This window comes from Erpetoichthys calabaricus, chromosome 2, assembly GCF_900747795.2.
Source record: "Erpetoichthys calabaricus chromosome 2, fErpCal1.3, whole genome shotgun sequence".
NCBI classification, from domain to species: Eukaryota; Metazoa; Chordata; class Cladistia; order Polypteriformes; family Polypteridae; genus Erpetoichthys; species Erpetoichthys calabaricus.
This window is the reverse complement of record NC_041395.2, coordinates 109,226,471-109,241,886: the sequence shown is the minus strand read 5'-3', so window position 1 is coordinate 109,241,886 and position 15,416 is coordinate 109,226,471. Positions and strand designations below refer to the sequence as shown.

At 43.4% G+C, this 15,416-nt stretch overlaps 1 protein-coding gene across 2 annotated transcripts in view; it reads right to left on the bottom strand.

Annotated features, from left to right (window-relative positions):
- large2 (LARGE xylosyl- and glucuronyltransferase 2) overlaps positions 1-15,416 on the bottom strand; it is a 70,875-nt gene that overhangs the window by 6,594 nt on the left and 48,865 nt on the right. For both annotated transcript variants that reach the window (XM_051922709.1, XM_028794344.2), the window contains exon 14: positions 2,846-3,041. In XM_051922709.1, the coding sequence (XP_051778669.1) occupies positions 2,846-3,041 (196 nt within the window). The remainder of the gene's footprint in view (positions 1-2,845; positions 3,042-15,416) is intronic.

Here is a 15,416-nt window from a genome sequence, read left to right as displayed (position 1 = left end):
ACCTGAGATGAAGACTGGACTCCTTTGGTACTATGTCTCTATGGAAAATCCTTGGGTACAGTTGGTTTGACTTTGTGTCAAATGAGCGGTTGCTCATGGAGTCCCAAATGAGGCACATTACCTGCATTGTGAGAGAGCATCAGTTACGGCACTATGGCCATGTGGCGCATTTCCCCGAGGGTGATCCGGCTCCTAAGATCCTCATTGTTGGAGACCCAAGTGGCTGAACCAGGCCAAGGGGTCGCCCATGTAACACCTGGCTGCGGCAGATAGAGGGTCATTTCCGGAGGGTACGACTGGACCGTGTGTCTGCCTGGGGGGTTGCCAACCGGGATCCCGAGCTGTTTCGACATGTAGTGGGTGCGGCAACGCACTGTACCAGTGAATGCTCCCCAACTTGACTTGACTTTGCAGCTAAAGACTGTTCCCTGTTTATAAATTAACACTGAGCATTTCATAATTGTTGAAATGCTGATGATATCTTATTTAAAAGCAAAGGGTCAGTGCAGATTATTTTGATAAAAAGGAAAAACTCAAGACACTCAACTGTTCCCTATTCTGTGGTTAGTATTTCATATTTTTGTCTGCTCAAGCCTTTGCCACTCATTGGAAAAACTCAAAGTCTTATTGCTTATTAAAGGTACTGTACTTAGTGTCTTATTCAGGCATAGGGGAAGTGAAGGTCATGATGTTGATCAACAGACTTGTTCAGCAGTAGCAATATCTACAGTTGCCTACTAAACAATTGTATTAAAATAGGAGCTAAACCTTTTGACAAAACTGTAGCAGCCAATTTATACCCCAGCCACAGTTTTAGTGTTGAGGTTTGTGTAATGGCTGAAAAAATGTGTTTGTACCAGCAGTAGGATTAAGGTTCAGATGTGGGGTTGTGGATCTCCTTTACTTGACAAAAACTCCACCATCCACCCAAACCTGGGTGCAAAGAATAAGGGTTGGGTGTATGGCCAGCACTATAAAAGCCCAAATTAGTACAGAAACCATAAGCAAGAACCAACAAAATCAAGAACAGTGCCAAAGCTTCAACCATTCAATGACAGCCGTGGAAGAAACCTAGACAGCACCTGATGCAGTCGCCTGTCTTGTTACAAAAGACAGTTAACTGCATCATCTACTATACTTGAATTGGAACCAGAAATGTACAAACAGTATCGATGGGGAAGGCCAGTGCAATTAATGCAGGAATGAACCTTAATCAATTAGGCATTTGGGTTATGGCGAATTCTGCTGGACAGGAAGCATCAAGACTGCTAGTGCATGACAGATGATTCTGTAAGTCGGTAGGCACGAGCAATAGAACACACATGGTGTTGGCCTTTTCTTGAATAAGAATGCTGCATCATAGTCACTTTCCAGTTCAGGCACTTTAGATGACCTTCGTTCAAGTGTATGCACTGACTGAAGATACCAATGATGTGGATGATGACTTCTTCTACAATCAGCTGCAAGCTGTCCTCAGGAACATTCCTGGTCATAACATTGTACTACTCATCAAAGATGTGAACTGATAATGGTGAAAAGCTGCTGCTGCTGCGTGGCGGTACAGTCTGTGTATTAGCAACGCCTACTTCCCACATAAAACCATTTATAAGAAGACATGGTGTTCACCCAACACTAATACTTGTGATGAGATTGACTATCCATGTATTAGCAGACAGTAATGGGCAGCATTATAGGGCTTATGGGTGCAACAAGGTACAGGCAACAGGGTATGACCATACACCACCTCCCAAGCACTAGTCTCCAACTTTTACTCAAGAAACAACAAAACTGCACACCCCTTTAATGTAGAGAAGCTGAAAGATGAGATGGTGGTGTAGAGTTTCCAAGTCAAAGAGAGAGAATGATTCAAGCTGCTGTAAGACCTCACTGACATGGACATAGAGAGTCGGTGGATACAGTTCAAAGATCTGGTTGGAGGCTGTGGTTGGACACTAACAAGGAAGACTCGAGGAGTGCAGGATATAAGACCAATTATGGAGGCTAGCAGATGAAAGGAAAGTGGCCAGGATGAGGGAAGACCAAGCAAGAACCCTGGAAGATAAAGAAGTGGCTAAGGAAATATACCACACAGTGGACAGAAGGATTAAATGCTGTCAGGCTCAATTTTTTTATTTTTAATAAATTTGCAAAAATCTCAAGTAAACTTTTTTCACATTGTCATTATGGGGTGTTGTGTGTAGAATTCTGAGGGAAAAAATGAATTTAACCCATTTTGGAATAAGGCTGTAACATAACAAAATGTGGAAAAAGTGATGCGCTGTGAATACTTTCCGGATGCACTGTAACTAAAACATCATTTTCTTTTCTTACGTTATAGTGATAATGACAAACTGTTGACATGAAACCTACTCTGTACTGACAAAATAAAGAACAAAGCAATAATCAGCACTAAAAGGAGTAACAATCCTAAGGTCAAGCTCAGATTTATTATTACAGTACAAGCACATGTCTAACCAACATGAAACATGTCGCCTGTTCAGTACCATAATTAGCAAGTACTTGCAGTAATAATAACATCACACAGTATACTCTATTAAACCACGGAATATTTAGAATGGCCAATTCACTGAAGGCACCAAATGATGTAAGTTGTAATAAGAGGCATGACTACAGATGAGAAGAGGCTCCAGCTATTACAAATACTGAGAAGTGAACTTTTTTTTGCTGTGCATAATGACTAATAATAGCACCTTTTCCCCAATGCATAATAATCTAATATAAACAAAAATTTTTAATGTAGTACTCTGTTGCAAAATTAACTTCTGTCTGTTTTCCACTTCCACTCTATTTCAATGAGCAATGAAGAGAAAATGTCTGCCCTTACCTGGGCATCAAGTTCCATTATGTGGGAAGCTTTGTTCCATCCAAAAGCAGCAAACCTCTGGTCATATTCTGGGCAGTCACGCCTTACTACAATGTAAGGCTCAAAGCCAGATTCCCATTGCACTTGGTATGGGGCGGCTGATACTCGCCACTTGGTATAATCAGTTGCTGCTTGTCCTTTGGGCCACACATGATGCCTGAAAGAAACACATTATGCTGTAGCTGAACATTTATTTATTTCAAAGCAAAATCCCCCTTTTCTAAACCTATGTTGTCCAGTACAGGGTCAGAGGAAGCTGTAGCCTAGGCTTGCAGTAATCTTCTAATCCTTGAATCTTCTACTTCTGCTGTCTAGTAGAACTAGGGGGCTCCGCCCCCTGCTCGCTTCGCTCGCCAACCCCTGGTGTTGGGAATGACAAAGAGCGTGATGTATGAATGAGATATAGAATAGTGTGAAGGTGTAGATGATGCAAATAGAAAGCAAACAATAAAGTGTGTGGCACAGTGTAAAGGTTTATTTGAAAATTTCTTTGTACACGCCGTTTAAGTGTAAAAGGTAATTCCAGCTCAGAACTTGTAAGGTCATTTAAGATTGTTGTGATCAGAGTCAAGTTTGTCAGAGCTTAGAAAGAGTTGTGTCTCTCCAGGAAGTAATGGAATGACTTGGGTATTAATGTTTTCCACATTAATATTTTTTGGACATAATATAGTGCGTTGTGTTAAAAGGGGCATTTGGTCTAATGAGATTGCTGTTCCAAATGTCTCTGTAACTAAGTCGCCGCAGATTAAGGCTTGAGGAATTGTAATAATATGTGGCTGAAGTGCATCTGTATTGGTGAGTGTACCATCTCTCAGTTGTAATAAGCAATTGTTATGATCTGGTTCTGGACATCGCATCTTTTTTACTAACTGTATCTTTTGAAAGCAATGCCAATTGTCTGCGTATTTTAAGGTGCACTGAACAATAGCTGAGTGCATGGCATCTGGAAGAATAGCTAATCACTGTCTAAAATCTCCTCCTCATAAAAGTACCTTTCCTCCAAATGGAATATTATTATTCATAAACGTTTGTAGAAGTTTATGAATGGTGTTGAGTAAGTGACTTCATGCCATTGAACATTCATCAATAAACAACATTTTTTCAAGACGGATGTCACGTGCAGTGCCACCGTTAATGTTCATAGTGGATACCGATTTGTAGGATCTAATGCAGTTGTTAAAGATTTCACTTTCAGGTACATCGTTAGTTAGAAGCTTTTGTAGATATTCAGTATATGAATGTAAAGAAGGCAGTCTAATTTGACCCTTTTGACAACAACGTGTAAATGTATTACTTGTATTGCCAGTTGTTTCTTCAGGGAAGTGAACTGAATGACAATGATTGCAAATGACATTCATTAATCCGAATGAATTTTCCTGGTGTATGTTTTGCTTGTGCCGTTTGAGAGGCGCGTTGTTGCATGTGTAGTATTTGGGACGTGTTGTTTTGGAGCTGTAATCGATTTGCCTGTGCTGTGTGAGAAGCCCGTTGTAGCCTTCGCTGCCATTAACGTATGTCTGAGACGGGAGGTGTTTCGTTTTGAATCCGTGCCTGTTGTGATGCAGCACTTTGATTGATAGTTTGCGTAATGTGGATCTAGGATGTAGATTTGTGCATATTTGCGTTGTTGATTTGTTTCAGGGTGCACTGTTCCAATGCGATGCAGTATTTGTGCACATATGCGAAAGCAGTATGGGCCATTGCCTTTTGGTGGCCTGATATTTACTCCGGTATATGCAAAAGCAAATGAACTATTGTAGGATCTAATGCAGTTCATAAAGTTTTTACTTTTAGGTACATCGTTAGTTAGAAGCTTTAGTTGAGCTTTGCGTTTTTGGAGTCGAGACATTTTTTCTTTTAGAAATATGGATAAGTAATAAGGAGTATTGCACTCACTGTTAATATGGAGCCTTTTCTGCGGTTGAACGGTTAATAGTGCCTTATTGTAATGAGATCCACCTATGCTGCATAGCCGTCTATTTTGTTGTTTCTTTCGTGTTCGTGTGTTTGTTTCTGTTATCATTTCCTTTTCGTTTTGTACCCGTGACCGTGTATTCATGACTTGTTTCTTTCTCAGCATGCGAAATATGGATAAGTAATAAGGAGGATCGCAGTCACCGTTAATATGTTTCCTTTTCTGCAGTTGAACGGTTAATAGTGCTTTATTGTAAGGAGATCCACCAATGCTGACACCTATGCTGTCTAGTGTGAAGGTGTTGATGTTCACTTTAGAATATGTGGCTTTGGGTGTCACTTCTTATGGATGTGTGTGTGTGTGTGGGGGGGGGGGGTGGGGGGTGGGTGAGGATTGTTGTTGCGCGAGCGTCTTCTTTCTTTTTGTGTTCCTGTGTCTTGTTGAATCCCCCTCTTTGTGTGTGTCCCGTCCCTTGCTTGTAGGGTCTGTGGGGTGGTTTTGTGTTCTTTTTTTTGTGTTCCATGGGCTTGTTGAATCCCCCTCTTGGTGTGTGTCCCGTCCGGTGCCTGTAGGGGGGGGGGGTGCCTTGCTGTTGTGCGCGAGCCTCTTTTTTTTTTTTTTTTTTTTGGGTCTAGTTTCGTGTGCAATGTGTTTCGTGCTTTACTTGCGTTTGAATACTTTTTTATGTGCCTTTTCCTTTTTTCGGTGCTCTTTGCGCCTCATTTCTCCATTTTTCCTGTGCTCACTCCTTTTTTCTGTGGTCTTGTCCGCCTCTCGCGGCCCCTCATCCGCCTCTCTCGCCCTCTTTTGTCTGCCTTTCTCGGCTCCTCAGCCGACTCTCGCGGACTCTTTTTGCGCCTGCGCAGTACGTCTTTTTGCAGCTACGGCCCATTGCCGGATGTGCCTGCGTCCATCATCCGGTTTAGCATTCTCGGTTAGTAATATGGATGTGCATTTATCATGTCCCTTTAAATCTGGGTTACATTTAAAGAGAATGTACTGGAACTGATTGTTGTCCAATTGCTACCCACATTTACTACCTATCATGCCCAAGGTTCTCACCTTTGGTTTTAGCAGGATCTCTGGCACATTGAGTATTAGGTCTGAATGTAAGTGGAACAATAAGAGAGGCAGACACACGCAGCAGGTGGTGCAAACAAACACAAGTATTTATAGTGAAAATGTTAATTTAGATGCAATGTCAAAATGTGCAAATAAATATTTCAATAAATAAGTGAAAAAACAAAACTGTCCATAAAATATTGACAAAAGCCAAAAACATTTCCGAACACTATTGCACAGACGCATTACAAAAAAATTGGCTCTAAGGCCCTGTCCACAAGTCAAGTCAAGTTGGGGAACGTGCACTGGTACACTGCATTACCGCACCCACTACATGCTGAAACAACTCGGGATCACAGCCAGGTGTTACGTGGGTGACCCCTTGGCCTGGTCCAGCCACTCAGGTCCCCAACAATGAGTATCTTAGGAGCCGGATCACCTTCGGGGAAACGCGCCACATGGCCCTAGTGCCATAACTGATGCTCCCTCACAATGCAGGTAATGTGCCTCATTCTGGACTCCATGAGCAACCATTCATTCCACACAAAGTCAAAGCACCGGTACCCAAGGATTCTCCAAAGAGACACAGTACCAAAAGAGTCCAGTCTTTGTCTTGGGTCACTGGATAGCGTCCATGTCTCGTAACCATATAGCAAGACAGGAAGCACCAGGACTCTAAAGACTTGGACCTTCGTCCTTTTGCATAGATATCGGGAGCATCACACACCCCTTTCCAGCGACCTCGTGATCCCCCATGCTCTCCCAATCCATCTACTGACTTCATAGGAAGAGTGACCAGAGACATGAATGTCATTGCCAAGGTAAGTAAACCTCTCGACAAGGTCAACACTCTTTCCACAAACAGACACACTGTTGATGGCTATGTCCAAGAGGTCATTAAAGGCCTGGATCTTGGTTTTATCCAGGACACTCACAAGCCCAGACACAGACTCCTCACTCAGTCTCTCGAGCACCCCGATCAGAGCATCCATTGACTCCGTGAAGATCACAGCATCGTCAGCAAAGTCAAGATCCATGAATCTTTCTTCACCAACAGATGCCCCACAGCTGCTGGACCCCACGACCTTGCCCAACACCCAGTCCATGCAAGCACTGAACAGAGTAGGAGCAAAAACATACCCCTGACGAACCCAGAGAATCAACTGGGAAAAACGCAGAGGACCTGCCTCCACTCTGCACAGCACTCACAGCACCAGTGTACAGGCCAGCCATGATATCCAGCAACCTTGAGGGGATCCTGCGAATCCTCAGGATGTCCCACAGGGCAGCTTGATCAACTGAGTCGAACACTTTGTGAAAATTGATAAAGGCTGCAAAGAAACTCTGCCGATATTCGCGTTTGCGCTCCATGAGAACACTCAATGCCAGGATATGGTCGATGGTAGACGTCTTAAGCGTAAAACCAGACTTTTCCTGTTGCTGGAAGGTGAGCAGGTGATCACGGATCCTATTGAGGATGACCCTAGCAAGGACCTTACCTGGCACCGAGAGCAGTGTTATCCCCCTGTAGTTGCTGCAATCCAGGTGATCACCCTTCCCTTTCAGATAGGGATGACAAGTCCCAGTTTCCAGTCAGTTGGCATGATGCCAGTCTCTCAAATTGAAGCAAAGATTGCTTGCAATGCCAGGAGGACAGCCTTTCCACCACCCTGAAGAAGTTCACCCCGGATACCACAGATCCCTGCAGCTTTTTCTCCCCTCAGCTGGTTCACCACCTGTGCAATCTCAGCGAGATTGGGTGGTTCACAGCTAATTGGAGGATCAGCCTCAAGGACCGTGGACCTAGAGATATCCAATGTCCAACCGGAGGATCAGATTTGAACAACTGCTCAAAGTAGCCAGCCCAGCAGGTCACAACTGCAGTGTCATATGTAAGGACTGTCCCATCGGCCGCCCTGACTGCAATTCTCAGAGGAACAGATTCGGATGTGTGTAATGCTTCGATTCCTCTGTAAGCAGGACGTGGGTCGCTAGACCACAGATGGTGTGTCACTTGCTCACAGATTCCTCAAACAAACACCTCCTTATCTGCCCTCAGAGCCCTCGCAGCTGTCTTTCTCAGTTCCCGGTACAGACCAGAGTTGCCACTGAGCCGTGCGCTGCGAATCCTCTCGATGATATCCAGGGTGCCCTGCGAGATGAAACACCTACTTATGGGAACACTGGTAACACCAACACAACCCTCAGCAACCCTCAGAGTCTTGTCACGGAAGGTCTCCCACATCACATTAGGATCGGCAGTCGTACCCAAATCTGCAAGTTCCTCACACAAACTGCGTGCCCTGTCCACACAGGCATTCAAATCTTGGTTAAATGAATGCACTCTGAGTGACCTAGGTGTTTTAAGTTGCGTTTTTGTAGTGGCGCTTAATTGAGTTAATTTCTCTGATATTTCCGGCAGCTCTATAAGCTTACTCACTGAACGAGTATAAATATGATCCTTCACTTTGACTTCAGCAACGCAAATTTTTACGTCATCACTAGTGACCTTTCCAACAGGCCAAAAAGCCCTAGGCAGCTGTGGATCAATGATTAGAACAATCTGCCCCACATTCAAGGTGGATGAGGAGTTCTTCCATTTATGTCTTTGTTGTAAGTCAGGTAAGCAGCGCCTGGTAAAGTCTGACCAAAAATGGTCAGCCAAAACCTAGCTGTCTTTCCAACAATGACGTCCCAATAAACTGCTAGATCCATAGATTGCTTGTGGTAAGGAAGAGTCCCGTTGCTCCATAAGCAAGAGATTTGGAGTAACTGGCTCTGGATCAGCTATATCAGAAAAAACATATCCAAGAGGTTTGGCATTGGGAATGCCTACCACATCCACCAGCACTTGGGAGAACTTCCTCTGACACAGTATGGTTCTTGTGGACAATATGTAGGGAGATCTTCACAAATCTAATCTCTCATTCCCATACCCCTCCAAAATGAGGAGCATGAGGCGGATTGAACTGAAATTCTATAGTTTTCCTTGTAAGTTGTTCCTGAAGTGCAGGCTTCATAGTGGCAAATGCTTCTTTAAGTTCTCGGTCCCCAACTCGGAAGTTAGTACCTCTATCAGCCATGATCTCATAAAGCTTACCACGACGAGCGATGAATCTTCTGAGAGCTAGAAGAAATGAATCTGTGTCCATACTAGGAATGAGGTCTATATGAACACATCGTGTAATGAGACACTTAAAGATGATACCTCAGCACTTTTCTAACCTTCTTCCTATTTTATTTGTAAATGGACCAAAGCAGTCTACCCCCGTAGACAAGAAAGGTGGTTTTTGTATGCGTTGATGTTTATTTGGAAGATCAGCCATCTTAGGAATGAAAGGCTGACCGAGTCATTTGTGACATTCAACACACTTGTTATAGTATGATCAGGTGCAAGCACAATAGGATGTATGTCATCCTCCCGTAATTCTGATGCAGCTTGGCGGAAGGCAACCGCTAACCCTGAGTAAATTCAGTGTCTTATCATATTGAGGAGATAGATTGTATAAATGGCTAGTTTTTTGCACTGTATTATTTTCACTTAGCAGTTTTAAATGAGTGGCTTGAATCAGATCTTCCCATTCTGTAAGCACAGAAAGAACAGGCAATGTTTTATCAGCTACTGAGGTCAAACCACTGAATAAGCATTTCTTTATTTCCTCAGACCCGGTATTAATGGGCTCAGGGGTTTCTGGCCAATGATCTGAAGACAGGAGAAGAAAAGAAGGACCCTGATTCCACCTGTTCATTTGAGTTAATGACAACAAGGTCTTCCCTCTAGTAATGTCATCAGCAGAATTCTCTGCAGATTTAACATATCGCCATTCTGCAGAATTTGCAAGTTCCTGAATCTCTGAAATACGTTTTCCCACAAACACTTTGTAGTAAAAGGACTCGGAGTTAAGCCAGTTCAATACAGTGGTGGAGCCTATCCACAGAACTGTATTCCTAATAGAAACTGAGAGTTCTGTATGCAGCAGCTTTGCAAGCGGTGCACCCGTTAATGCAACATAGAGCTCCAAATGTGGCAATGACAACTGTTTCTTAGGTGCTACCCATGATCTTGCCATTAAAAAAGACACCTGTATGTTCCCTTGAACACCTTCTACCAAGATGTATGCAACAGAGACGTATGCCTGTTGGGAAGCAATACAGAACACATGCAAGCCCACAACAGCTTTGGCTAAGTTAATGCCCAAGATATAACAGCCTGAGAGGACAATCTTGGGTATGTGCAGCAATTCATTCTCCCATTCATTCCGTGCATAGAGAAGGTCATTGGTAATAGGTTCATCCCAATGTCGTTCCTTTTTCCAAAGGGCCTGAACCAGGATTTTAGCTTGAGTGGTGAAGGGAATGACATATCCTATTGGCTCATATTGACTGGCGAGAACCATGTAAATATTCCTTATGGTGGGCTGATCATATGAAACAGATTTGAATTTGTATCCCAGTGTGCCTGAGGAACAATCCCAATGTAATCCTAAGGTTGATTCTTCTGGATATGTGTTGTTGAAGGCAAGCCAGAGCTCACATGATTCTGACCTTGCATCTCGGGGCAAGTAATTGATCACATCTGGTATGTTACTGGCCCACTGTCTGATATCAAACCCACCTTCTACCAGCAGCACCCGACACTGGTGATCAAGTAATACCTGATACTTGTAGTTTTCAGTAAGGTGAAGAAGAGGTCCCAGAAGGCTGTCTAATCCCTTTTTCAGTAAGATAAAGTCAGTCTCTTTACCTGAGCTGAATGTAAGGAGATTGGGTTTTGGAATGCCAAATGATGACTCAATGGCCATGTGCATTAAGCTTTGTAAATTACGATCCAGTACAGGCTGATTAAATGCCGTAACCTGTCCTTGTACTTGTGGAGGCTCTGATACCTGTTGTGGATACTGTGTGGAGGGCAGAGGCACATAAAACTGTTCTAGATGAGGTATAGTGTATACAGGTTGCTGAACTTGTGGCCATTGCCTTGGGGCTGAAGGAGGGATACAGTAAGACTCAAATGGCTTCCTGATGGGATGGTGATGCACACTTGTAGAAACTTGTTTGCGAGGGGTCTGCATGTTTGAGAGGCATTGTCATAACTCTTCAACTGACTCACAGAGAGGGGCAGCTAGCTGTGAATGTGGACTTCTGGGTTCAAGCAAAGACAAGCTGTAGCTACGTTGAATGTGAGATTGTGGCTGCAGGCAATTCACAGGTGGAAAGGTCCCTGCTTGTTGATTGATGGACTGTCTTTTTGGAGATAATGTCAAGGCAGATGAGATTGCTGCAGAATCCATCATGTCCTGAAGCTCCTCCTTCCACAGGCGAAGATCCCTCCATTGTACTTGCATACATTGCCATTGAGTATCCTCTGATTCCCTAAGTTCAGCTGTTCCATAATCATCCCTGGGATTGTAACTGAGTATGTAGTCCTCCAGATGTCCTGGAATGTGGTGGATCCGGCTTGTACGGAGGTTACGTGTTAGTGGCTCCTCCCATGTCTTACTGGACGCTGCCACGAATGCTGGTACACACAAGTTCTGGCTCGAAGGACCACTTTGTTAAACAGTGCGTGCGTCAAACTGGTGTGTATGTGGCACCAAATCCTAATCCTTGATAAGAAGGATGAAGCAGACGAGAATTAATGTAGAATGACTCAATTAACTGCTGAACATTGCAAAGGCTTTGTAATGCTAAATATTTATTTGCAGACAAATGTGTGTGTGATTTATCAAACAGGTGCACACAAAGTCAACAAACAACTGAACAAATGAGGCAACGTGCAGACTCATGGAAGTAGAGCGTTTCTGCGTATCAGATACAGAAATAACACATGTGCATAACCTGTAAGCGTGATGATGCAACTGACAGTGTGCTCAGACTTTTGTACACACACTGTTATAGTAGGTTTTGTTATTTTTAATGTCACTGTTCTCTGTGCCCACTGTTATGGACTCATTCATACAGGCAGACCAAGTATGGTACACAGGGGCACAGCATCTTCATTTAGAATTGCCGCGTCAAGCACAGGACTAGAGAGCCAAAAGACAACTGGAGAATTGAATAGTCAGCCTAAAGACAGACTAGTATATTTCTGTCCTCTGTCAGCACATTATCCTTGTTGGGAGAATGAGAACTGTATGTAGGCATTGTGCTATTCCTGTATTTTTGAAGGTGGGGTTTGAGTCCTTTCCTGTCCTTGTTTGGATCCAAGAGAAGGAGCCTGCACATGGAGTAACACGAATATAAGGATGGACCTACGGCCAACACTTTGAAGCTGCCGGGCGGAAGATTATGTCTTCCGTCTGAGGCTGGGCGGAAGATTATGTCTTCTGTCCGGTGAAAATCCTTTCAGCGTGGCAAACGAAAGATGGCAGACTGCGTAGGTCAAGACGCCCACATGCTTGAGAGTCTGTCATAAGCTTCCTGTTTGTGATATCCGCGTGAAACCGTCAGTAAAGAGCTAGATTATCCTTTATGCTTCTCGTGTAATCTTGTAACCGTCATATTGCATGAGGGGTGGGGATAATACCTTTTTTATTCATAATTAGTTAAATTCAGGTTAATTAAAACGCCGCAATTCAAAAGAACACATTTCCAGAGAGCTAATGCCTCTTAAGGAAACACAAACCAGTAAACCAATATGCAAGTCAGCATTTGCCCTGAAGAGATGGTATTTTTCACCTTGAGATAAGCAATATACAAACTGTACTCGCATATACACTCGCCAACTGGCATTAATAATCCATTAGTAGCTAAAGATATGTCATTAGCACAATCTAGAAACTGTTTCAAATTCTCTATTATTACCATTATAATTTTGTTGATAATTTTGTGAAAATCTGCCGAGCAGGGCTTGGACAGTCACTATGCCCACACCAATGTGTACAAAGCTAAGGGGGGTGGGGTATGTGCTGGATGCTAGGTTTCTGAATTCCCCTCCAAACTGCCGCGTCCATGGAGGACCACTTAGACGTCGCCGAGGCAACTGCAGGTTCACAGCACAGCAGCATAGTGTCATGGAAACAACAACGAGCCGATTGAGATCACACTGTACGCGCCTGTCACCGATGGATGATGCTAGGAACATTATAAATGCAGGAAACAGTATATCTTGGCCACTGACCTGGCCCCGACTATTCCTGTTTGCTGTGTCTGTGAATAAGAGAGTAGTAGTTCCTGCTACAATAAATAACCCTGCTGTTCCTGTTTCAAGTTGAATAAAGCTGGTTTTGATGAAGTACTGAGACTCAACCTCGTGTTTTGGGGTGCAAGACAGCAACTCACACATCACTATATTATATATACTGTATATGGCTCATCAGGCGTACACACTCACTGCACCCCCCTCTCGGGGAATCGAACGATGAGCCCTGAATTAGGGCGAAACACGTGTCGCGTACTCTTTGCATTATTTGACAGTAAAACTATTTCAACCGTATATATATATATATATATATATATATATATATAGATAGATACAGTATATACAGACACGTAATCATGGGACATATCCGGTCCTCCAGAACGTTAAAGGAACGACATGTAAATGCAATACTGACATTTTCTTTGTGCTCATCTGGATTTTGGCAAAAATTGACGCAAAAAAAGCTGTATGCGACTTTTTCTTTTTTAATGTCATCTGAATGCGCATCTGACTGAATGGAAGTAGTGAAAGCATTTGGACGGTCTGATTCACTGCAATGGACAGAAAACCACTGACGTTCAATCTGTACTAACCTGACGCTACAGACAGCAGAAAAACGCTCAGTTCAGACGTCCACGTGGACAGGACCTAAGCTTTCCCTAAGCTCTACAGCAGCTTTAGGCCCTGTAACACGGACGTTCATTTATTGTTTACATGAATGTGCTCTGAGCGACCTATAAGTTTAAGTTGCGTTTTGTAATGGCCTTTAACTGCCATCATTATGTACAGTATACATACATGTAATCATGGGACATAAGCAGTCCTCCAGAACCTTAAATGAACAACATGTAAACGCAATACAGACATTTTCCTCGTGATCTTCGGGATTTTCGCAGAAATTGACGCAAAGAAAAGCTGCAATCTACGTTTTTTGATGGCATCTGAATATGCGTCCAACCAAACACAAGTGGTGAAAGCCTGTGGGAACAGTCTGATTCGCAGCAATGAGCATAAAAACGTTCGGCGTTCAATCTGCGGATCCCATTATTAAGTGCATCCATATTACTAACCGAGAATGGTAAACCGGATGGATGCAGGGACATCCGGCCATGGGCCGTGGACGCAAAAGACGTACTGCGCAGGCGCCCCCACAAAACCCCCCTTCCAAGCAACGGAAACCGGATGCAAAGCAACGTAAAATAAGAAATGAGGAGCCCATAGCACACAGAAAAAAGGAGTCAGACGCCGGCGCCGCACGAAGCCCATGGCACACGAAACGGAACACACACAAAGAAGAGAATTGAGACCCACGACACACAAACACCCCCTCCACTAACAGAGATAAAATAAAGTGAGGCAACGCCCCCTAGCACACAAAAAAAAAAAAGAAGTCAGACGCGAGCGCCACACAAACCCATTGGACACAAAACGGGACAGACTACGGACATAGCACACGAAACATACACAAAAAGCAGGATTCGGACCCATGACCACACTAACATAAATAAGAAATGAGACACAAAGCCCCATTACTAAACAAACCGTCCGTATTAAATATACGTCATCTGAACACATTCAAATTATGCAGCATAGGTCGATCTCATTACACTGATGCATTATTAACCGTTCAACCACAGAAAAGGCTCCATATTAACAGTGCGTGCGATCCTCCTTATTACTTATCCATATTTATATCGCTGAAGAACAAACAAGTCATGAATTCACGCTCACGGGTACAAAACGATACGGCTCGAGTGACGGGACCAAACACACGAACCCGCATGAAGCCGGATTACCACAACACAATCTTAGCCTTAAAAATGGAACAATAATCATGCTATTAAGAAACCTTAACACTAAACAGGGTTTATGCAATGGTACACGTTTAGTCGTCAACACCATGCCACACAATGTTATTAAAGCAAAACTTCTTACAGAATCACATGCTAACAATACTGTTCTAATTCCTACAATTACCTTACAACTTCTGACCTGGAATTACCTTTTACACTTAAACAGCGACAGTTCCCCATTAAACCTGCCTTGACCATGACCATCAACAAATCACAAGGACAAACCATAGACAAAGTTAGCATCTACCTCTCTGAGCCCGTTTTTGGACATGGACAACTTTATTTGCTTCCTATATGCGTCATCTACACCTTCACACTATGCTATATCTCATTCATACATCACGCTCTTTGTAATTTCACAACACCAGGGGTTGGCGAGCGAAGCGTGCAGGGGGCGGAGCCCCCTAGTTATTCCATATTTCACGAATCAATGAAGGATGAAGCTCAAACCCCACAGGATAAAAACAGTCTGGACTGCCTGATAACTGATGGCTAAATACACAAAACGAGGCAACCGAATTTGAATGCACCATCATATTGAAGTCAAATAAGCACCACTAC